The following is a 23,913-nucleotide window of genomic DNA, read 5'->3' as shown; positions in this document are numbered from 1 at the left end:
ATGGCTCATGCTTGTAATCCAAGCACTGTGGGAGGCCAAGGCAGGTGGATCACTTGAGGTCAGGAGTTCGAGACCGGCCTGGCCAACATTGGGAAACCCCGTCTCTACTAAAAATACAAAAACTAGCTAGGCGTGGTGGCGTGCTCCCGTAATCCCAGCTACTTTGGGGGCTGAGGCAGGTGAATCGCTTGAACCTGAGAGGTAGAGGTTGCAGTGAGCTGAGATTGTAGCACTGCACTCTAGTCTAGGCAACAGAGCAAGACTCTGTCTCAAAAAAATAAAAAGTAACACGATGAGTTTTGCTGTTGAGCATATGCCTCTATGTAGAGATCTCAGAACAGTGCCTGGCTAGTTCTAAGTGTTTGATGAATGCTGGCAATTGTTGCTTTTATGATTGTTTCAGGAAGGTTAATCTGACAAGTTGCATTACAGGAGAGAGAAAATAGAGGCAGACACATCAGTTAGGAGGAGCAGGGAGAGATTTGTTAAAGGATACAGAATTCCAGATAGATAGGAGGAATGTCGTAATGTTCTGTAGCACTGCGGGATGACTTCGTTAATACAGTTTCAAGTAGCGAGGAGGGGGATATTCAGTGCTCTCAGCACGATGTTTGAGATGGTGGATATGCTCATTACCCTCGTCTGATCACTTACATTGTATGCATGGAAGCATCACTATGTACCTCTAAACATCATGACTATTGTACGTCAAAAGAAGTGATCAAGACAGTGACAACTCAGATGAATATTGGAGAAAAATTGAAGAAAGAGCTTAGTAATTAGCTACATATGCAGGGTGAGGAAGGGAGCAAAGTCCAAAGTGGCTAAAAGCCAGGAGTTTGTGTGGTTGGGAGGATGCTGAAGCCATTAACAGCAGTCGAAGTCCAGAAGGGCAGTGGTTTTGGTGGGGATGGAGGGAGTGGAGTTTAATTTTAGATGACTTTGAGGCAGCAGTGGGACGTGATGGCAGAAATGTCAGCACTGCGAGTGGAAATGGGTGACTGGTGCCCATGCAGAGGGGATATGGTTGTCACAAATAGATTCACAGCTCAGAGCGGAGTGTGTCTATGTAGGAAGGAGAGAGGAGGAGGAGGAGGGAGGCCGGACTGCGTAATGTCACACAAGCCAAAGGGAGGGAGGCACCGTCACACCCCTGGGCAAAGGGGCCCAGGAGAATAAGCACTGGGAACAGGACCGGGAGGGTGAAGCAAGAGGTCGATGTGGATATTTTAAAACACAGAACACTTACTAGTTATGACATTTCATGTAAAATATTAAAAGCAAGTTAGACAGTATGAAGCTGCTTTGCTTACTTTCGTGTTGGGCAGGATAGGTCATAAAGAGAGACGCCACAAAAGCAAACAACGTCGGCCTGACCACAGGATGCCCTCACCTGCTGTCTTGCCCACTGGCTCCTCTGCAGCCCTGGGAAGGTGAGGGGAGAGGAGACCTTCAGTTTCTCCATGCTGGGATCTCTCTGCCCCTCTACGAAGCCCTTCTGGGGAAGCCCTAGACACCCCATGCTGGCTTCCTCTCCTGCGTGGCTCAATTGTTTCTCTCTCTTTCCACATCTGTCAGCATCAGGCAAGCTTAGTCTTTTTTTTGTTTTTTTTTTTGGTGACAGGTCTCTTACTTTGTCACCCAGGTTGAAATGCTAGAATGCAGTGGCTCAATCATAGCTCACTGCAGCCCGAAACTTCTGGGCTCAAGTGGTCCCCCTGCCTCAGTCTCTCCCAAATCACTGGGACTACAGGTGTGTGCCATCACACCTGGCTGATTTTTAGAAAGTTTTTGTAGTGATCAGGTCTTGCTATGTTGCCCAGGCTGGTCTCAAACTCCTGGGTGCAAGCAATCCTTGGAGTCACTGCTTGGCCCTCACCTCTCTTTAACATTTGTTAAAAATGCACAGATAGAGCTCCAGGTGGAAGCAATACTAGACGGGTGTGTTCCATCCTCCCTTTGAACCCAGAAACTTCCATTCTTGTCTATAACAGTAACTCCCAGAGTTACTCAGTTTCAGTTTTCTATCTAAGCAGATTGATTTCTTACTACTAGTTCGTTCTTCCCATATTGTCCCTATTCACCAGTGTTTTATTTGAATGTATCTGTTGGCTGTATTTCTGTGCTTTTCGATCGAGAGGATTTTTAAGAGTCCATTGGCAGCTGTGCCTAGAAGTAGCCTGGAGCAAGTGGCGGGGGGCAAACAGTGTCCGCCAGGCTGTGTCCCTTCGAGACAAATCCTTCTCCAACCCAACTGCCAGCCAGAAACTCTTTGTTTTAGGAATTCTAGAGGAACCACTGCTCATAGGTATGCGTCTTTGCAAGTTTGCAAATGTCGATTTGTGTTTTTGAAACAAGGTCTTGCTGTCACCCAGGCTGGAGTGTAGTGGCACAATCACGGCTTGCTACAGCCTCCAACTCCTAGGCTCAAGTGATCCTCCTGACTCAGCCTCTGTAGTACGTAGAACTGTAGGTGTGCACCACTACACTTGGCTAATATTTTATTTTTTATGTAGAATGGGGACCACTATGTTGTCCAGGCTGGTCTTGAACTCCCGCCTCAGCCTCTAAGTGCTGGGATTACAGGCGTGAGCCACTGTATTGGCCCAGTTTGTTGTCTTCACTCATTTCTCTGACTAGCTCTGGGGACTTGGTTAATTTACTGGTCTGTTTTGAGACTGAGTTTCTCATTTGTGAAACGGGGACCTTAATTCCTCCCTCAGAGGACCGTCGTGGGGCAATACCAGGCATGACTGTTCAATGCATTTGTGGGAAACAGGTTTATAACGTTGGGGAAAATCCACACTGAGACAATGGATCACTCAGCAAGGCTAGTTTACTTCCTGCAGGAAGGGTGCAGCTCGCCAGCAGTCTTGCCAGGAGAGCACACCTGAACAGGGGAGACAGGGACATTTGTAACTTTCATAACCTGATGCAATCGCCCTACTGCTCTGTCCAGTTTCCATTGGCCGGAACGGGACCTCACATTCTACGCTTGACCCAATTGGCTAAAAATCTGGAACTTTTCTAAAGAAGTAAAGGCAGAGAACAAAGAAAAATAGGAAGTAACCTGAGGAATGCTTAGAGAAGTGGTAACATTTCCAAATAAGGAAGGGGAATAAGCTTTGACCTAAGGCTTGCCTGGGCTTGTCCAGGCACGTCAGGGCAAATATCCAGTTAAAGTGGAAGAACTAAGAACACAGGAGGCATTATTTCTTTATTATGACTAACAGCTACTTTAAGATTATTAGCAAAAGCTTTAAAGTAAATTAACCTTTGAAGAAACTACTATTTATTTGTATTGAACTGAGGAAAGCTTTGAAGAGGAACTTTCTCTTATTCTTTTTTTTTTTTTTTTTTTGGAGACGGAGTTTCGCTCTTGTTACCCAGGCTGGAGTGCAATGGCACGATCTCGGCTCACCACAACCTCCGCCTCCTGGGTTCAGGCAATTCTCCTGCCTCAGCCTCCTGAGTAGTTGGGATTACAGGCATGCGCCACCATGCCCAGATAATTTTTTTTGTATTTTTAGTAGAGACGGGGTTTCACCATGTTGACCAGGATGGTCTCGATCTCTTGACCTCGTGATCCACCCGCCTCGGCCTCCCAAAGTGCTGGGATTACAGGCGTGAGCCACCACGCCCAGCCTATTTATTCTTATTTCCTACAGCATTATTTCCCTTTCTTCCTCCCTCTCACCAAAATGTTCCTGTCCTTTCTTTCCTTAAGGAAGATGCAGATGATCCTTTGCTTGCTGCCTGGGTCAGGTGTGGTGACCCAGTCCCTGTCCCTGCAGAGCTGGACAGAGGCAGAAGCAAGCCTGAAACCCAGGCGTCTCAACGTCCCGCCGTTCTTTCTTGGGGGCTGCAAGTGCTGAGAGCCCCTCTGCTGCCTGCCCCGATGGTGACAGCAGGTACTGTCAAGTGTCCCTGGTGCTCTCATTTTCTAGCCTTGCAGACAAGAGGACGAGCGTCTCTGCAGGGCTGCCGCTGGTGCAGGGCTCTGACTTGACGCAGTCCCTTACATCAGGGGAGAAAAGATAGGGCGCAGTCGCCTCACCTCAGTAAAGGGTGTCACGCTTCAGTGCCTTTCAGTGAGCAGGCGGCTTGACATTTTGTGTGATGAGATTTGTTCGTGATCAAATGTGCTGCTGCTCTCTGGATGAGGAAGGCCACGTGCCAGCAGGGAGGCCTTCCCTGTTACGAGTGAAGGACTGACAGGCTTGGCGGCGGGACAAGCAAGTCATGAAGAGCGCCAGCCATGGAGGAGTGAGTGCTTGTAGAAAAGAAATGAAAGAAGTAAATCTCGGTATGGAGTCAGCAGATTTGTGCTTCACGCCTGATTGTAGGTATTGTGGCGATGAGAATAGGAGATCTGAAAGCCCTGCTGAAATCAACTGTGCACCTGCAGACAGGGACCACTAGGTAGTCATTGCAAAGGATGGAGTAGCTTGAGCCCAGGGGTTCGAGATCAGCCTGGGCAACACAGGGAGATCTCGGCTCTTCAAAAAAATAAATTAGCTGGGTGTGGTGGTGCGCACCTATAGTCCCAGCTACTTGGGAGGCTGAGGCAGGAGGATTGTATGAGCCCAAAAGTTGGAGGGTGCAGTGAACCAAGATAGCACCACTGCACTCCAGCCTGGGTGACAGAGTGAGACCTTGTCTCAAAAGAAAAAAAACGCCATGAAGTAGATCTGTACTGAAATGGAAAGATGCTTTGTGTTTTGTAGAGTAAAAAAGAAGCAACACGCACAATATGACTCTTTTATAGGAAACCGATCGCGTGTCTGTGTGTCTGTGTGTGCAGAGAGAGGCAGCTGGAAGGACATTGATCACAGTGTTAACCACGGCCGGCACCGACGGTGGGATTTCAGGTTATTCTGTGCTTTTCTGTCTCATTTCCATTCATTATAATGAGCGTATATAATTTTTAGAGCCCTCAGTGCTATTTTCATTTAGATGAAAAGAGCAGGCTCTTTCTGTACTTTGCAGTCTCTCGAGGAAATCATTCACGTCCATTCCTGCCAGTCGGAACTGCTGGGATGCTGATAATAGGGCTTCTTGCACAGGCCGCCGTGAGGGTGAAATTCACATCTGAAGGCACAGGCTTGGTGCCCAGGCCTGCTAGTGTCCTCTCTAACATAAGCTGACTGGAAACGCTTTCCCCTCAAAGAGGAGTGGGGCCGGGTGGAGTGGGGAAGGCTGAGTCACTGACTCAGGCTCGAAGCCTGCATCTCAGCATTTGGTAGCTGAGACCAGAGCCGCTGCACTGGGTCCTATTTAGACTATAGTACACGTGATCGCCAAACATTTGAGGAATGGCACTGACTGCACCTGCGTGCCACAGTGGCTTTTTGCGATGCCAGAGTCAGAGGTGAAGACACCAGCCTGCCTTCCTTAGTTAAGTAGTGGAGACAAAGTCAGACACTGTGGCTCATACCTGTAATCCCAGAACTTTGGGAGGCTGAGGCGGGAGAATCGCTTGAGCCCAGGAGTTCGAGACCAGCCTGGGCAACACAGTGAGACCCCTCCCACCTCTAGAAAAAATAAAGAAAATTAGCTAGGTGTAGTGCAGCATGCCTGTAGTTCCAGCTACTTGGGAGACTGAGGTAGGAGGAGTGCTTGAGCCTGGGAGTTTGAGGCTACAGTGAGCCGTGATTGTGCCATTGCACTCCATCCTGGACAGGAGAGTGAGATCCTGTTTTTAAAAAAAAAAAAAAAAGAGTGGAGACTATCCACAGTACCTTATTGACCTTGAGGATGGCAGGGGCTGGGGGGATGTCCCCAGATGAAGAAGGCGAAGAACCTGAGGCAGAGTCCGGGACCTGGCAGAGGTTCAACAGATGGTCCTTTGTTCCCTTGAATGATGAGAAGTTTTCCGGGTGGACAAGAGGGGAGCTAGGTGCATAGAGACAAAGGAGATAAAGCTGCGTATCTGGGTAGCGGCAGTTAAGGCAGGATAGAGAAAAGCAGCAGATTGGCAACTGCTTGACAGGCATGGGTTTGTCTACATTAAAGTCAGTCAGTTTCCTGAAACATCATTTTTGGAAATGGCTTCACAGAATGAAACAAACGTGTTGCTGGTGTACACAACTCCAGTATATAGAAAGCTTCCCCCCCGCACAAGCCCTGCCACAAACGGCTGCCAGAATCCCTAAGTGGACACAGTCACCAGGTCACACAGGGGTCGGCAATGTGTGCTGACACTGGACAACTTTCCAGGAAGCCACGCCCACGACAGCGGCATTTCAAAATGCTGTTTGCTGTTGCAATCTCAGCTAGGATCTTGGCCCTCAAGAAATGGATTTGACAATGTGCAACCCTAGACTGGTGTGAATAAAATAGACCAGAGGAGGGGGAGATAGGGTCTTGAACATTAGAGATACTATTCTTCTGACAGGTGCTTCTAGAAAAACTTAGATTCTAGCAAAGAATCAGAAATTCTATTGTCAGCAGAGAAGCTCCCTCATTGAAGGAAAAAATGGACCAATGATTGCCCTTGTTAGAGATTAGTAATGAAAGCAGGTGCATCTTTAGTATGCTTCCTGTTCTAAGAGCCTGCACACGCGGGCTTATGTAGTCATCATTTCCATTCTACAGACGAAGAAACTTGCAGAGTTGACTTGCCCGAGGTCACACATCAGCAGAGAAGCCACTTCATTAAAGGCAGCAACAACTATCAGTATATATCCTGGTTTATGCAGTGTCTCTCAAATGCTACATCTCATTCTCACACTTGGCCCTGACTGATGTGTGTTTACAAATAGGGAAATCGTGGCTTGAAACGGGGCGGGGCCTTGCTCAAAGCTTCGTGGTTAATGAGAAACCCAGGATTTCAGATTCCGGATCTTGTGCTTTTTGTTTTTTGTAAACTCAGCGGTCTGTGAGTTCTTTAGGAGCAAAATTTTGTTTTCAGTGAGATAATCTTGAAGACAAGAAAGCCAAAACCCCATTGGCAAGGAAAATTTGCAACCTGAAAGACGCGTTAGTGGAACAGACTTTGGTTTCTGAGCTGTCTTTGCTGTACTTTTGGGTTTGCAGAGATGGAAAATGGAAAAGGGCTTTGCTTGTTCCAAATGAGAGGAAGCATGAGCTCCAGGCCCTTTCACTTGGTGATAACGTATTTTAAAAAACTCATCTTCTCTTCAAATATGTCTGTTTTTGATAGTACTTGAATTGAAAAAAAAAAAAAAAAACTCCTCAGGTGATTTTGCTAGTTAAGTTGAGCTAAAAGCAGAGCTTCTAGGCTAGAGGTGGTTGCTAAGGAGTCCTTCCATTTGGATGGGATCAGGCTGCAGGTGGGCTGGTTTCACACTGAGGTCAGTGGGATCGCGCCCAACTGAGCTTTCTTTTTTTTATATATTTTATTGCGTTTTAGGTTTTGGGGTACATGTGAAGAACATGCAGGATTGTTGCATAGGTACATACATGGCAGTGTGGTTTGCTGCCTCCATCCCCATCACCTATATCTGGCATTTTTCCCCATGTTTTCCCACCCCAACTCCCCACCCCCCACTGTCCCTCCCCTAGCACCCCCAACAACCCCAGTGTGTGATGCTCCCCTCCCTGTATCCATGTGTTCTCATTGTTCAACACCCGCCTGTGAGTGAGAACATGTGGTGTTTGATTTTCTGTTCTTCTGTCAGTTTGCTGAGAATGATGGTTTCCAGGTTCATCCATGTCCCTACAAAGGACACGAACTCATCGTTTTTTATGGTGGCATAATATTCCATCGTGTATATGTGCCACATTTTCCCTGTCCAGCCTATCATCGATGGGCATTTGGGTTGGTTCCAAGTCTTTGTTATTGTAAACAGTGCTGCAATGAACATTCGTGTGCATGTGTCCTTATAGTAGAACGATTTATAATTCTTTGGATAGGTGGTCCCCAGGGCTCGGAGCAGCCAGAGCATCCGGGCAGTGGGGGCGCCAAGCACCGTCGGTGCCGGAACAATCCCTGGCAGTCATGGGAGAAGCAGAAGCTTCTGTTGGCTGAGGGTGGCAGGAGCGTGGACACCGGGGGAAGCGCCCTAGCTGCTGCTGTTTGGCACAGGCCACAAGATCCTCATGGCAAGGAGGGCCAGGGTGAGCTAGAAAGAGGCGTTCTTGTGAATCCTGAGATAAAACCAGGATTCAGTACTAGCTGATAGCCATCAGAAAGGTGCAAGTTTCTGTCATTTCGTTTAAAATTCCCTAAATTGTCATCTTTTGAAGTGAACTTTCCATGTGCATGCCTTTTCAACACGTCACAAAAGCCCTTCTTGTACGCTGTGTGGGTTGATCCATTTGGGCACCCAGGACAGATGAGGAGGTCAAAGCCCAGAGGCTGTGTGCCCCAGGGCCACGCGGGTGTTGTCTCCAGCAAGGCGGCTCTGACAGCCAGGGGAGTAGGCTTTATTAGTTTTATTTTTATAGATAAAGCATAATTGAGAAGTAGCTAAATCCCTCAACAATACTCATGGAAAGCCATGGTAGTTCCACAGTGCGCCCATCACAAAGCCACTGCCATTTGCCTCGTGGCAGTTTAATGAAATGGCAAACAGCACCCAGGAGGAAATGAACAGTGCCATCGGTTGGAAACCGAAACCCGCAAATCCGTGGCAAATGTCACTGCATTTACAGGGAGAGAAAAAAAAACCACATGACTCTTCTTTGTATGTTAAAGACATTTTATTTTCAGGCCCCTTCAGAGAAATCAATTCCTTTAAACCTTTGTAAAATGCCACAGAAGCCCAGGTTAAGCGATGCTCTTAACTTAGGAACTGACCCTCTCCAGGCAGAGTCTCCAAAGTAGATTACCTGGAAATTTCAAAGAGGCAGTTCTACAAGAGGAGCCTTTGAAGAAGCCAATCCTGTTTTCCATTGTTTTGCTTTCACACACGAGTTGAACTTCACCTCTGACCTTTTTCCATTTATAACCACCAAAATTTACCTTAAGAAATTAAAGGCCAGGCGTGGCCTTTATCCTGTAATCCCATCATTTTGGGAGGCCGAGGCAGGTGGATCACCTGAGGTCAGGAGTTCGAGACCAGCCTAACATGGTAGAACCCCATCTTTACTAAAAATACACAAATTAGCTGGGTGTGGTGGTGGGCGCCTGTGATCCCAGCTACTCAGGAGGCTGAGACGGAGGATGCAGTGAGGCGAGACTGCACTACTGCACTCCAGTCTGGGCGACAAAGTGAGACTCTGTCTCAAAAAATTAAAATGTGGGGAATGGCTTCCGTGTAAGCAAGTCTTGATTTAGGGTCTCACAACCTCAGACTTCACCGGCTTGGGAGAGAGGAACAGGAAAGCCAGACGCTCTCTGGGCTCCGCGCCTGCGGCTGCCCACGCTGCTCTGCAGTTGCCAAGCGGGTGGGAAGTGCAGACAACTCCCGCCCGGGGAAGGCTGGGGCTGGCTGCTGCCAGGGTCACACTGCCACAACTGCAGTTCCTCCTTCCCTGTCTCACTGCTATTTCTAAAGGCCGCACTGCAATCAGAATGATTTCCATGAAAACAAAAGCTCATTTTCCTAACGTGCGCTCAATGCCTATGTTGTTAAAGGCCCCCGATCAATCTGGCGGTTTGCCTCTGTTTCAACCCGACTTTCTGTCCCTAGGGTATATAAATAACCTACTCCAAAGTTTGCTCCTCGAATGACAATCAGTTTTGTTTTATGAGTTAGAGAGTCCAAATTAGTTGATTAATTTGCTTTTGTCACCGTCTGAGTCAAAACAGGCCACCTGCAGGCCTCATGCAAAATTTAGAAACTGGATAGATAATTTAAGCCTCAAAAATGGAAGAGATTTTTTGGGTACACGCAGGAGAGGCTGGATCTGGGATGCGGTCAGCAGATTACCAGCTAGAACCCTGAAGGCAGTTTCCAGTCTCTGCAGCTGTGGGATAAGGGTGAAGCCTCCTCCAGGGGACAGTTAGGTCTGTTTGCTCTGCTCAGCCTCTCTCTGTTGAGTAGTCAAGAAATCCTGATTCTCCGTGTTCTGCAGGGAGGGTATTGCAGAAAGGTGGACTGGCGTGGCCATTATTTCAGCATCTTTACCATGTACGGGCCTTGTAATCTGTAGCCAATCTTTCTATAATAATTCCTGGTGCCGACCCCTGCAGAAAAATTGAATTAAAAAATAAAAGGAGCGTTCACTTGAGTAATTCTCAAAATTAGTAGGGGCTTCCCTCCGCCTTACACGCTCTCCCACTCCTCCAGAGACCAGGTTCTCTCTCACATAAAATCTCAGTTTAGTAAGTTGGGAACATTGTTATTACTTTGAATTCAAGCTGCATTAAAATACAGAAGCTGCTAAGCGGAGAGAAGTCAGTCTCTTTCCCTGATTGCTAACTTAAGCTCAAGGTATGTGACACACACATTCACAGGCAATAGCAAATGTGCGCATCCACGCGTCGGAGCCTGCGTATTCACTATCCTACTGGCAGCACTGAGCGCTACCTTAGGTGTTACTGGTGAATGAGGAGGGGGGGCTTATGGTCTGAGCTGCCTATGCTCCAGATGAGGCCAGGTGACAAATGGTTTCCCAGAAGTTTTAGAGGGAACAGTAGGGAAAACATGGGCTCTCCACGCAGCCCTAGTAGCGCAAGTACACTTGTGACTATTGTCAGAAGGGTTGGGAGTATACAAGGATTAACAGGAAGAAGCATTTTCCTCGTTAGTTGGTTGGTGTGAAAGAAGCAGGCTTGCTGGAATGGCCCTAGCTCATGGAAGTGTGGTTTGTGGAGGGAAGTGCAGGTTTTCCACACCAAGCCACTGTCCAGTTCTGTTGACACCAAGTGCGTGTTCTACAATCTGATTCAATTTGGACTCTTCCTACTCTGATGAGCACAAGGCCCCCCAGTTCTGAGCTCAGGCCACAGCCTGCCCCCAACTTCAGACACCAATTGCAAGCAGAGGGTCTGCAGGTTGCCTACAACTTCTGTCCGACTTGGCTACAAATGGAAAGTCCTACAAGCCCCCCGTCAGAGTTGGTAATTTGTCATAATGGCTCACAGAGCTCAGGGAAACATTTACTTATGCTGACCAGTTTATTAAGGGATATGATAAAAGACACAAGTGAACGGCCAGGTGAAGAGGCACACGGGGAGGTCTGGGAGGGCCCTGGGCACAGGAGTGTCTGTCCCCACTGAGCTGGGCTGTACCACGCTCCTGGCAAGTGGCTGTTTGCCAAAATGAGTCGTGTAGAGATCTGTATGGACGTTTCATCAAGTAGGCATGATCGATTATTAACTCCTTTTCCAGCCCCCTTCTCCCCGGAAGATGGAGGGCGGGGCTGAAAGCTCAACCCTCTCATCGTCGCTTGATCCTTCTGGCGACAGGTCCCCACCCAGAAGCCCACAAAGAGTCGCTACATTAGAACTAAAGATGCCCCTTGAACCCCTACAGCTCAGGAAATGACAAGGGTTTTAGGAGCTCTACGTCAGGAACCAGGAACAGAGACCAAATTATATTTTTTATGATGTCTCAGCATTCAAGGAACATGAACTAGTTGGAGTCAGTACTAAGGATCATTACCCCTGCATACTGGAAGCGTTCCCCAAAGAGCCTGGCTGTCTGTATCTGGGAGTGAGATGGCTGAGGGTGGGGGGGAGAGCTATCAGCAGCAACTGCTGTGGGCACTCCCTTGCTCTCCGCCACATCCCTGAGCTGGGCTTTGAAGAAGTGCCTCTCCTGAGTCTCCTCTAGCTCGCTGGCTGCCCTTCCTCAGTCTCCTTTGCTGGTTCCTCCTCATATCCCTAACTGAAATCACTGCAATATGCGGCTCTTCTGTGCACGCGCTTCCTGTGACACTGAGCATAAACCTGTGTATACACAGGCGACCCCTAAATCTGTCTCGCTCACAACTCTCCCTGAGCCTCAGATTCATCCACAGCTGCTGCACGACCCACCTGAATGTCGAAATTGGCATGGCAGGTGTAGGTCAAAAACCCAACGCCTGGTGCCCTGCCACCCAAGCTCCCTCCAGGAAGCTCCCTTTCTGTAAATGGCCACTCCACTGCCAGTTGCTCAGGCCAACTGATTCCTTTCTGTCAATTCCCAAATCAAGAGACTAGAAGAAAATGAAAGAGGAAGGCCTGAGGCTACGTAGGGGGACAGGATTCTAGGGAGCAGGAAAAAGAAATGCGAAAGCCCTGAGATGGGCGTGCACTTGCTCGACTTAAGGAACAAGGAGGAACCATCGTGCAAGGGCTTGTAGGAATCTGGCTTATATTCTGAGATGGAAGAATGAGAGGATGCTGGTCAGAGGAGGGACACGATCTGACTGTTGTTGGAGAACAGAATGAAGGCTCCAGGAGGGCACGAGTTTTGTTAACTGTAGAGCTGCCAGGACCCAGAGCAATGACTGGCACATGTGAGGTACGTGGTAAATATCTGCTCACTGAATGGATATGTGACCAAGGGCAGAAGCAAGGAGACCAGGTAGGAAGTGATGGCAATCATCTAGGCTGGAGATGGTGGTGGCTTGGGCTGAGTCACAGTGCTGAAAAGTAGCCGGAATCTGGGCACGTGTGGAAGGCAGAGCCAAAAGAATCTGCCGACGGATGTAGGGTGTGACAGAAAGAGAGGGGCCAAGCGACTCCGAGGTATTTAGCCTGAATAAAGGAAGAGTCTGGAAAAACAGGAGCCACCGTGGCCTGGGAGTGAGGAGACTGTGGGAAGAAGCTGCAAGGAGAATCAGGAGCAGGGCTCTGGTCAGGCTGCACGTGGAATGGCTGCTAGACATCTGTGCCAACATGCTGAGGACTCTGATTTTTTTTGAGATGGAGTTTGGCTCTTGTTGCCCAGGCTGGAGTGCAATGGCTCGATCTCGGCTCACCACAACCTCTGCCTCCTGGGTTCAAGTGATTCTCCTGCCTCAGTTTCCTGAGTAGCTGGGACTACAGGCACGTACCACCAAGCCCGGCTAATTTTGTATTTTTAGTTGGGGTTTCTCCATGTTGGTCAGGCTGGTCTCAAACTCCAGACCTCAGGTGATCTGCCCGCCTCATCCTCCCAAAGTGCTGGGATTACAGGCATAAGCCACCACGCCCAGCCAGGACTCTGATTTTGAAAGCTTTTCTTGCTCTTAAAGAGACACATGGAGTGCTATGGGTTACGTATTTGTCCTCTGAAACTCAGGTTGAAACTAGATTACTGAGAGGTGGGCAATGAAAAGGTGACTAGAGTGTGGGGGCTCTGCCCTCTTGAAAGAATGAATCTATTCATGGATTCATGACATAATGAGTTCCGGGTGGTTATACAAGAAGAGGAAGAGGTCCTGAGCTGGCACGTGCAGCCCTGCCACTGCACGATACCCTGTGCCAGTGCAAGATTCTACAGAAAGTCCCTACCTGCAAAAAGGCCCTCACTAGCTCCAGCCCTTGGACTTTTCGGCCTCCAAAACTGTAAGAAATAAATTCCTTTTCAGGTATTCTTTTATAAGCAACAAAAAATGGATTTAGATAGGGAGGGATGGTCTCTTTTCTTAGATGTTGCAGGGTCATTTCGGACTGGGGCAATCACATTGCAAGGGGCTGAAGTGGCCCTGTGGTCGACATACAGTGAGAAGGCCAAGCCACCTGGCTGCTTTTTGAAACTGAAGCCCAAATTAACCAGTCCCAAAGCTTCTATGTTATGAAATATTTTCCATTTGGTTTAAGCCATTTCAGGATATTTTTGATTATACCTATACAGCTCAGTGTCGCTAAACACATTGATACTGTGGTACAACCATTACCATCATCCATCTCTAGAACTCTTCCATCTTGTAAAGCTGAAACTCTACCCACTGAACACCAACTCTACTTCCCCTCCCCCCAGCCCCTGATAACCCCCATTCGACTTTCTGTCTCCATGAATCTGACTCCTGTAGATACCACATGTAAGTGGAACCATGCGGTATTTGTCCTTTTATAACTGGCTTATTTCACCTCGCACAATGGCTTCAAGGTTCATCCATGTTGAGTTGAGTTTTCTGTTACTTGTCACTAAAAATATCGTAACTGACAAGTAAGCTTGAGGACAGGAAGAGAAAACAAATGAGGTCAAGCCACCATTTAAAAATCAGAATCCGGAGTGATTAATTCTGAGCACACTGCTCTCCCACTGATGATGTGTCCCAAGATAAAGTTCACATTCCTTAGCCTGATCCACCAAATCTTTCCCGGCCACTCCTCAACTTTCGTTTCTGCCACATTGACCAGGTCCATGATCAACAAACCAGGCCCGGCGTCACCACGTGGGCTTAGCCTGAGAGGGTATTCCCGGTCACCCTCCCATTCATCCTCAAGGTCCGCCTGGAGACCTTTGCAGATGCTTCCCCGATCTATCTACAAAGCTGCCAGAATTCACAGTGCCCTCTCCCCAGGCTGGCTGTGTACCTTAGAGTTCCATTGTTTTAGTAATCATACTGTGCATGTCTGTCTCCCTCCCTGGGATGTAAGCTCTTTAAAGTTAGTTGGTTCTATCATCAGTGTCTGGCATATAATCAAGATGCAGTAAATGTTTACAAAGCTCTCATATGCTATCCAGCTATTCTTATGTTGAACATATACAAAGAAATGTGGAAAAAAAAGTTGGCTCTATATTGGGTGTTGGGTAATGGGAATGATTCAATATACAAGAGCTGAAGGGCAGGACTTCGTAACCTAGGCACAAATTTCCTACCTTGTTAGCTGAGAGATTAAGAGGCAGATTCCTGACTTATGCTATTATCTCTATCTAATAAAAACTGCCCCAGATCTTTCAGAAACATTTCTGGCTTTTCATATTTCAATTTACTTTTACAAAAGACAGTCTTTTCCATGGACTTAAGACAGTGTATCCTGGAGAATGTGAAACACACAAAAGTGCAGATGGCAGGCACTGAGCCTCCTGTACCCGTCCCTCAGCTTCCATGGGGCAGTTCACCCAAGAGACTGGTAAAGCTTCGAGCTTTCTACTCATGTGAACTCGGAAAACATCTCTACCATTTCCTTTTGGTTCCGCTCAGCTCAGTTCCTGGAGACATGTTTAGTTTTGCTCTTTTATATGTCCTCTGTCAAATGAAAATGATGGCCTAATTTTCAGATGGAAGATGTGTAATTGTTGGTCAAAGTGCTTCACTTCCAAAAATATGCATCAGCCTATATCTGTCCACCATGAATGGCTGCAGAGGTGAGAGAGAAGTTCCTTACATCTAACACAGGACCAGACAGGCCTTGGATAACCAGAAAGTTCAACAATCAAGAGTGCCCTGACTTCTTAGGCATGCTGGTTAAAAGAGCTGCTTTACTGGGCACATCTAAGCATTTCTTATGATTCCCACAGAGCTACAGGCTCCTTGGGCCTTCTACTTTTTCCTTTCTATAGGGGCTGTGCCCTAGAAACCATTACCACCTTGGGCAGGGGCACTCGGGCCTCACGATGCGCCTTTTGTCCTAATTTTCAATAGGACGCAGCAGCCCTGAGATGGGACACTGTCTCCGGGCCCTCTGAGAACTGCTGGCATCCAGGGCGGGAGCTTCACCTCTAACCATTCTGGGACTCTAACCTCTGCTCACTTAAAGAGCTCCATTTATTTCTGCCTCTTGTTTCTTGAAAGAAAAATTTCCTCCTGTTTCCACAACCTGCAGAACAGGTTGGGAAAGGCATAACCCCTGCACTTAGCTACCAGGGCTGGGTGAAGGCCTCGCTCTTCTCTGCCTGTCTCCATGCTCAGCAGGGTTCCCAGAGAGTCCTCTGTCACAGCAACTTTCCTTTAGTTAGCCAAGAAAAAGCAATCACCCTTCAGAGCTGACGTCAGCTAGCCTCCTGGACTGACGTGTGCAGGCTGCCTGGGCTGTCTCTGAGCGCTCAGCGTAACTGCTCTGCCTCCTGTAGAGGAGAGGTGCCCACAGGCTGTACGAGGAGCCAAGCGCTCCACCCGATGGCCTGCGTGTGGTTCTGCCAAATCCCTGAGATGGGGAATGAGCAGGAACTCACTTCAGGGCGCCCCGCTACAGAGCCAGCATTAAGAATGGGGGGAGTAGGGAGAGTCCAAACACTGGCTTTGTTTTGTAGCACTTTGGGCGTCCGAGGCGGGTGGATCACCTGAGCTCAAGAGTTCAAGACCAGCCTGGGCAGCATGGCAAAACCCTGTCTCTACTAAAAATACAAAAAATTAATTAGCTGGGCGTGGTGGTGAGTGCCTGTAATCCCAGCTACTCAGGAGGCTGAGGCATGAGAATCGCTTGAACTGGGGAGGCAGAGGTTGCACTGAGCTGAGATTGTGCCACTGCACTCCAGCGTGGGGGACAGTGCAAGACTCTGTCTCAAAAAAAACAAAAACAAACGGCAGGAGTTGGGTGAGTGTAGGCAGGATAAATATTTCTATCATCTTCCCCACTCCATGGCAATGATGATGATATGAGTTCGGTGAAAAAAGAATGCCTTGCAAAGTGCTTAGAGTGAAGAAGAAAACAAGCCTGTTTATCCGTAAGTGAACTTTACTGTATACCAGTTATTAAAATGACTTCCGCTGCACACTTCAGATCAACTATAGACCCATGGAAAGGGGTTACATTAAAGGCAGAGGATCCTGCTTGGGCTGGGCTGGGCCAAGAGGAGAGGCATTCAGCACTCTGGGAAAGCCCTTTCCCGAGGATGACCTCTGGCTGCTGCTCCAAGGCTGGCTGCCAAGAGCCCCAGCCTCCTTGTGAATCTCCAGCCCGGAGGAGAGCAGGGGCAACAGCGTCTCTCTCATCCTTTTCTGAACTGAATGTCCTCAAGTCCCTCATCATGGGAAAGAAATCCTCTGCTTTCTGCTTCCATGTCCCTCTCTGAAAGATACGCACCGTTTAGCTTACTCCGCTAACTGAGGATTCAGGAAAGGCAGGAAATTCCAGGCAATGCATCTACCAAAGCCTGGGCCCCTGGCTGCGGGAGCATGCTCATCCGGGGTTGCTTAATGCTTTTTAGTAAAAATGGGAAATCAAACCACAAAACCTTAGAAAGACTAACCAAAGACAAAAAAAAAAAAAAAAAAAAAAAAGGAACAAACCCAGATGTTTACTTAAATTCTGCTGTGATTCTATTTTAGAGAGAAATAGTAGGGGAAAGAGTGGGGGGATGGAGTAAGCCAGTCTGTGTGGCGCCTGAGTTGGTTGAAAACCAAATCTTTGTTCCTCCAAGTTACCACAGCCTTTTGTTCTAAGGGGATAGATGCATTACCAGAGTAAAGCCTTAGGACACTAAAAAAATACGTGCGCCTTTCCTCTAAAAGGGAAAATAAATCACAAATCAAGAGCAGGAAATGAACCTAAGTGCTACCTAGCTTGTGATTCTAACTCCATCTCAAAAAAAAAAAAAAAAAAGAAAGAAACAACTTGATGGCTGAGTGATTATAAAGGTAGAGGAAGATTTAAACACCAGCCAGGCATTGCATTGCTAGAGGCTCACGCCTGTAATCCCAGCACTTTGGGAGGTCAAGGTGGGCGGATCATGAGTTCAAAAGATTGACACCATCCTGGCCAACATGGTGAAACCCCATCTCTACAAAAAATCCAAAAATTAGCTGGGTGTGGTGGCGCGCACCTGTAGTCCCAGCTACTTGGGAAACTGAGGTTGCAGGGAGCTGAGATGGTGCCACTGCACTCCAGCCTGGAGACAGAGTGAGATTCTGTGTCAAAAAAAATCTTGGCCAGGCGCGGTGGCTCATGCCTGTAATCCCAGCACTTTGGAGGGCTGAGGCAGGTGGATCACCTGATGTCGGGAGTTCGAGACCAGCCTGACCAACATGGAGAAACCCCGTCTCTATTAAAAATACAAAAAATTAGCTGGGCATGGTGGCGCATGCCTATAGTCCCAGCTACTCAGGAGGCTAAGGCAGAAGAATTGCTTGAACCCAGGAGGCAGAGGTTGCGGTGAGCCGAGATTGCGCCATTGCACTCTAACCTGGGTAACAAGAGTGAAACTCCGTCTCAAAAAAAAAAAAAAAAAAAAAAAAAATACAAAATTAGCCAGGCGAAGTGGCGCATGCCTGTAATCCCAGCTACTCGGGAGGCTAAGGCAGGGAGAATTACTTGAACCCAGGAGGCGGAGGTTGCAGTGAGCCAGCATCATATGATTGCACTCCAGCCTGGGCAACAAGAGCAAAACTCTGTCTCAAAAAAAAAAAAATTGTAGATTTTAGGAAAACCTGTACACACATACACACACGCAGAGCAACTTCACAAAGAAGGTCTCCAAATGGCCGATAAACACATGAAAAGGTAGTCAACATCATCAGTTATCAGGGAACGCAAATTAAAACCACAAAGAAATTGCCACTCATACTCATCAGAATGGAACAATAGAAACTCATACATTTCCTGTAATAGTGAAAAATGTTGTAGAAGCATTTTAGAAAGCCACCTGGCAGAATCCTCAGCTAAATCTACGTACTCTCTACAACCCAGCAATTCCACTCTTAGGTATGCATTCTACAGAAATATGTTTTGATGTGTCCCAAAATACATACACAATATCCATAAGCCTAACCTGGAAACTACCCAGATACCCAGCAAGAGTTAAAACAGATATAAATTGTTAACTATCTGCATAACGGAAGCCCATATATCAATGAAAAGAAATGAACTACAGCTACTACAACATCACAGCAATGTTGAGCTAAAGTAGCCAGAACAAAAATATGCAACAAAACTAGATTATGTAGTTAAGGGTTACATACTTAGGTAGAAAAACAAGAAAGAAAATACCAAAAAAATCAGGATGCTGGGAAGAAAGAGGAAAGGGATTACGGCTGGGAAGGACCAACAGAGGCACTTCTTGGATGCTGGTTACTGACCTGAGTGGGGATTACAGAGTGTCATGGTCTCAATGTGGATCCCCCGCAAAATTTGTATGTTGAAACTGAATCCCCAATGCAACAGTATTAAGAGGTGAGGTGTTTGGGTGACAAGTTGGTCATGAGGCCTCTAGAACTATGAGAAATTTCTTGTTTATAAATTACCCAGTCTAAGCTATTTGTTATAGCAGCCTGAGTGAACTAAGACACACAGGCGTTGATTAAACAATTCATCCCTTAACATTTTATAAACTTTCCTATTTGTTACACCTTACAGTAAACTTTTAAAATGAACAAATGCAAGATTAAATAATCTCAACTCTGTGACTGCTTAAATGGGGAATGAAATCAGTTCTTCATGTCTATGGAATAACAAGTGAACCAGGGTTGTGATTCCAAATGGACAAATACCATGGAATTATTAATGTGATTTAATCGAGAAAGAAATAATGAAGTCAGTTTAATTGATCAAGTATTTGCTCAGTATGTACTAGAATCCTGGAAATTGAAGAGTTTTATTTCTTGGAATTCTTTAAGAAAAACCTTGGCTTAATAATTTAAATGTTTTCATGTCGGAAGCAGGAAAAGGAATTAGCTATATTAACAGGTGCATTCTTGTTCTTTGATGCTTACTTGTTAGGACATAGGCTACCCTTCATTGCTAGTAATGTGTTATTAGACTGAATTAAAATTGGGGCCACATCACACTCTCATAGCCAAACTTGTGAATCTATCCTTTAAAGTGTAAATTTCTGATTTTTTGATTAGATGCAAAACATTGAGATAATTTATAATTGTTTAAAAGAAATCAGTGAAATAAAACAAATTAAAGAAACTGTTTTAATTGCTTTTGGGTTGAATTAATGAACTACTGACTACTTGATATATGTCTACCAACATTAATACAAGGAGATATATTCATTAGTTTCATTCATTTGCTACTGAAATGAGACTATTATTTCTCATTGATCTCATGGCAGGATAGCAATATTTTACTCTTCAACAATGCGCACTGATATAAAGTTGGGAAAAAGTTTTTATCCTGAATGTTTGAAAATGAACCTATTAACTATTCAACCTTAAATCTTTAAGAATTTTTTCCCATTCTATTAAAGAAAAAATCACACAAAGCTAATAAAGGTTACCCATGTATAATCTTAGTTTTTCAAGTCAGTTGGTTATTACAACTAACACAGTACACATTATGCCCCAACACTGTGGAAACAGATTATCTCAGGAGAGTCTCCTACCCAGCAGCCTAAAGGTGGTTCTATACATTTTGAAAAGTCTACCAAGAACAAAAAATAAAAACAGGTAATTTACAAAGCAGGTATACACAATCTAAATAGACACTACCATGGTAATTTAATGCTGGTGGGTTATCTTACAGCTCTTACAAAGTTTTTTTCTTAACAGGGAGTCTGGCCCATGATGTGACATAAGATGGCCCACAATCATCTGATTCAAAAATATACTGTCTCTATCAGTGCAAGATGTCTGCTGTGTAACACATCATTCTCACTTCTTTACTCATGTCAAAAATCATCCGTGTGTCTCTGCAGAAGTTAGACTGTTCCATCTTAGAACCTGGTAGGAAGAGGGGCCCTTTCTATTTATAGTCTCTTTAAATACAGACTTCAAGAGGGAAAATGGCAAGGTAGGAATTTTCAGATTCATTCTTCTGCTAAAACGATGATTAAGCTGGAAAAAAATACTTGGAACCAACTGTTTTGGAATGCTGGAACTTAATAAGATACTTATAGCAACTAGGGGAATGTTTGATGAGGAAGAGGCTGTCAAACTTCACCCAGGGAACAGCGTGCTCAAGCCACCAACCATCCCTCATTCCTTAGCTCCACCGTAGCCACAGGGACAGTGACCTGTTTTCCTGGAGCAGCTGGCTGGAACTGGAGTGAGCAATAAGGACCCAGGCCTCCAAATATTGGGGGCTGTGCATTATTTTCACTTTGGAGGTTCCTGGAAGGACCAGTGCAGACACTTGTCTTTGTTTTGACCCTGTCTCACTACCCTGGTGGAGTGTATTAAGATTTGAAGAGATACACATCCTTTCTTTTTTTGAACCAGACATTTAAGAAAATTCCTTTCAGGTCACAGGCTGATCACAGAAATAAGAACAAAAATTTCAGTAACTATACACACAGTGAAGAACACAGACTTTGCAAAAATAGTTTGAAAAAGTCACTAGAGAGGATCAGGCACAGTGGCTCAGGCCTGTAATCCTAGCACTTTCGGAGGCCGAGGTGGGTGGATCACTTGAGGTCAGGAGTTCAAGACTAGTCTGGCCAACATGGCAAAACCCTGTCTCTACTAAAAATTCAAAAAAAATAGCCAGGAGTGGTGGCACGTGCCTGTAATCCCAGCTACTAGGGAGGCTGAGGTGGGAAAATCGCTTGAACCCAGGAGGTAGAGGTTGTAGTGAGATGAGATTGTGCCACTGCACTCCAGCCTGGGTGAGAGAGCAAGACAGACTCCATCTCAAAAAAAAGTAAAAAGCAGAAAAGTCACTGGACAAATGCATGATTACAGACCTCAAAAGCAATCCCTTAGAAGGAGAACAATATGATTTCCAGAGTTACCACATTATACTAATTGTGTAGCTCTCAGTAGTTCTTAATATAATTATAAAGTATACAAAGAACAGGGAAGAATGGCTCATTCACAGGAAAAAAGAATTTGACAGAAATTATTCCTGAGGAAATCCACACACTGGAATTACTACTAAAAGACATTAAATCAACTGCATTAAATATGCCTAAGGAATTATAAGAAACCATGGACAAAGAAAGAATATCATGGGAACATTATTAAAAAGAAGAAATATCAATAGAAATAATAAAAAAATAGAAATCTGGCACAGAGATATATAATAGTTAAAAAATTCACTAGAGGTGTTCAATGGCAGTTAACAAGAGGCAGTAGATAGAATCAGTGAACTTTAAGAAAATGCAATTGAATTTATCTAGTCTGAGGAGCAGAAAGAAAAAATAATGTAGAAAAATAAAAGACCTGTGGGATACCATCAAGCATACCAATATATGCATTGCTGGAGTCGCAGAGGGAGAGGAGAGACAAAGGGTAGAAAAAAATATTTAAAGAAATGGCTAAATACTCCCCAAATTTGATGAAAGACATGAATCGATACATTCAAGAAGCTCAGCAAATTCCCAGCGGGACAGATTCAAAGAGACACATGATGATCACAATATGAATCAAACTGTTGAAAACCTGAGAGAATCTTAAAAGCAGTAAAAGGGAAATGAGTTATCATATACAAGGAATCCTCAACGAGACTAACAATTGATATTAGAAACTATGGAGGTCAGAGGGCAATGGGATGGCACATTTAAAGTGCCAAAAGAAAAAAACCTGCCAACCAAGAATTCTATATCCAACAAAACTATCCTTCGAAGATAAAAGAGAAATTAGGACATTCCCAGATTAAGAGAAGCTAAGTGAGCCTATCACTACTAGACCTGCCCTACAAGAAATGTTAAAGGAAGTAATTCAACCTGAAATGAAAGAATTGGCAGTAACTTGGAACTATATGAAAAAATAACACTAAGATAATTACACAGGTAAACAGAAAAGCCAGTATTATTGCACTTTTGGTTTGTAACTCTTCTTTTCTTCCTCTATTATTTAAAAGGCAAATTCATTAAACAATAATTTTAGTCTAGGTTAATGGATATACAGGGATGAAGATGTAATCTGTGACAATAACAATATAGAGGGGGAGGGTCAGAGATGTATAAGTAAACGTTCAATTATCCAGAAGATTTATATAATTATAAACACATAAATGTACCTAACAGCAGAGCCCCAAAATATGTGAAGCAAAACTTGACAGGACTTAAGGGAGAAATAAATAGTTCTACATTAAGAGTTGGATACTTCAATATCTACTTTCAACAATACATAGAAAAATTAAGACAAATGGTCAATAAGGAAAGAGTGAACTAGAACACTTCAAACCACTTAAATCTAACAGACATATATAGAACATGCTACCACTAACAGCAGAATGTACATTTTCCACAAGTGCATACAGAACATTCTTCAATATAGATCATATGTCTGGTCAAGAAAACATGTCTTAATAAATTTAAAAAGACTGAAATTATATAAAATGCCTTTTCTGATCACAAAGAAGTGAAACTAGAATAACAGATGGAAACTGGAAAACTCATAAATATGCAGAAATTAAACAACACATTCTTAACCAATAGGCTAAAGAAGAAATCACAAGGAAAATTACACAAAATGCAACATTCCAAAACTTACGGGATGCAGCAAAAACAGTGCTCAGAGGCAAACTTACAGCTGTGAATGCTCACATTAAAAAAGCAGATATATATGCTCACATTTGGGATTTAGAAAGTAGATATATCTGAAATCAATAACCTACTCTACACTTTAAGGAACTGGGGGGTTGGTGGGGGTTGGTGGGGGTGGGGAAGAAGAGCAAACAAAACCCAAAGCTAGCAGAAGGAAGGAAATAGTAGATTAGAGTGAAGATAGAGAATAGAAAAAAAAAAAAAAAATCAAAACCAAAAGTTCATTCTTTGAAAAGATCAAGAAAACTAGCAATGTTTACCTTAGATTGGGTTAAAAGAAAGAGAAGCCTCAAATCACACACATACACACACACACACACACACACACAAAACCAGAAAAGAAGGGGCATAACTACTTATTGTACAGAAATAAAAAGGATTCTATAAGAGAATACCAACTGTACACCAACATGCTGGATAACCTAGATGAAAGAAATTTCTAGAAACATATAAAAACTGACTCATAAAGAAACGAAGTCTACCTAAATCTATAACAAGAAACTGAATCAGTAATAAAAAAGGTCCCAACAAGAAAAAGCCCAGACAGACGGTTTTACTGGTAAATTATACCAAACAAAGAAGAATTAATACCAGTCCTTCTCAAATACTTACAGAAAACTGAAGAGGAAGCACACCTCATAATTCATTTTATAAAGCCAGCATTACCCTGTTACTGAAGCCAGATAGAGACACTTCAAAGAAAACTACAGACCATCATCCCTTAAGAATCTAGATGCCAAACTCCTCAACAAAATATTAGCAAACTGAATTC

The 23,913-nt window shown here is 45.0% G+C and overlaps 1 protein-coding gene across 1 annotated transcript in view; it reads right to left on the bottom strand.

The window, feature by feature from the left end:
• Positions 1-8,626: 8,626 nt before the first annotated feature.
• Positions 8,627-23,913, bottom strand: part of ELP3 (elongator acetyltransferase complex subunit 3) — a 95,343-nt gene continuing 80,056 nt past the window's right edge. The window contains exon 15 of the mRNA XM_021665161.2: positions 8,627-10,096. Coding sequence (XP_021520836.1) covers positions 10,020-10,096 — 77 coding nt within the window. The 3' untranslated portion in view covers positions 8,627-10,019. The remainder of the gene's footprint in view (positions 10,097-23,913) is intronic.

The sequence above is a fragment of the Aotus nancymaae genome, unplaced genomic scaffold, assembly GCF_030222135.1.
Source record: "Aotus nancymaae isolate 86718 unplaced genomic scaffold, 86718_ANA_hifiasm-v0.15.2.pri h1tg000079l, whole genome shotgun sequence".
In the NCBI taxonomy this organism is placed as follows: domain Eukaryota; kingdom Metazoa; phylum Chordata; class Mammalia; order Primates; family Aotidae; genus Aotus; species Aotus nancymaae.
Note: the sequence above shows the minus strand (reverse complement) of the source record. Positions and strands in the feature narration are given on the sequence as shown.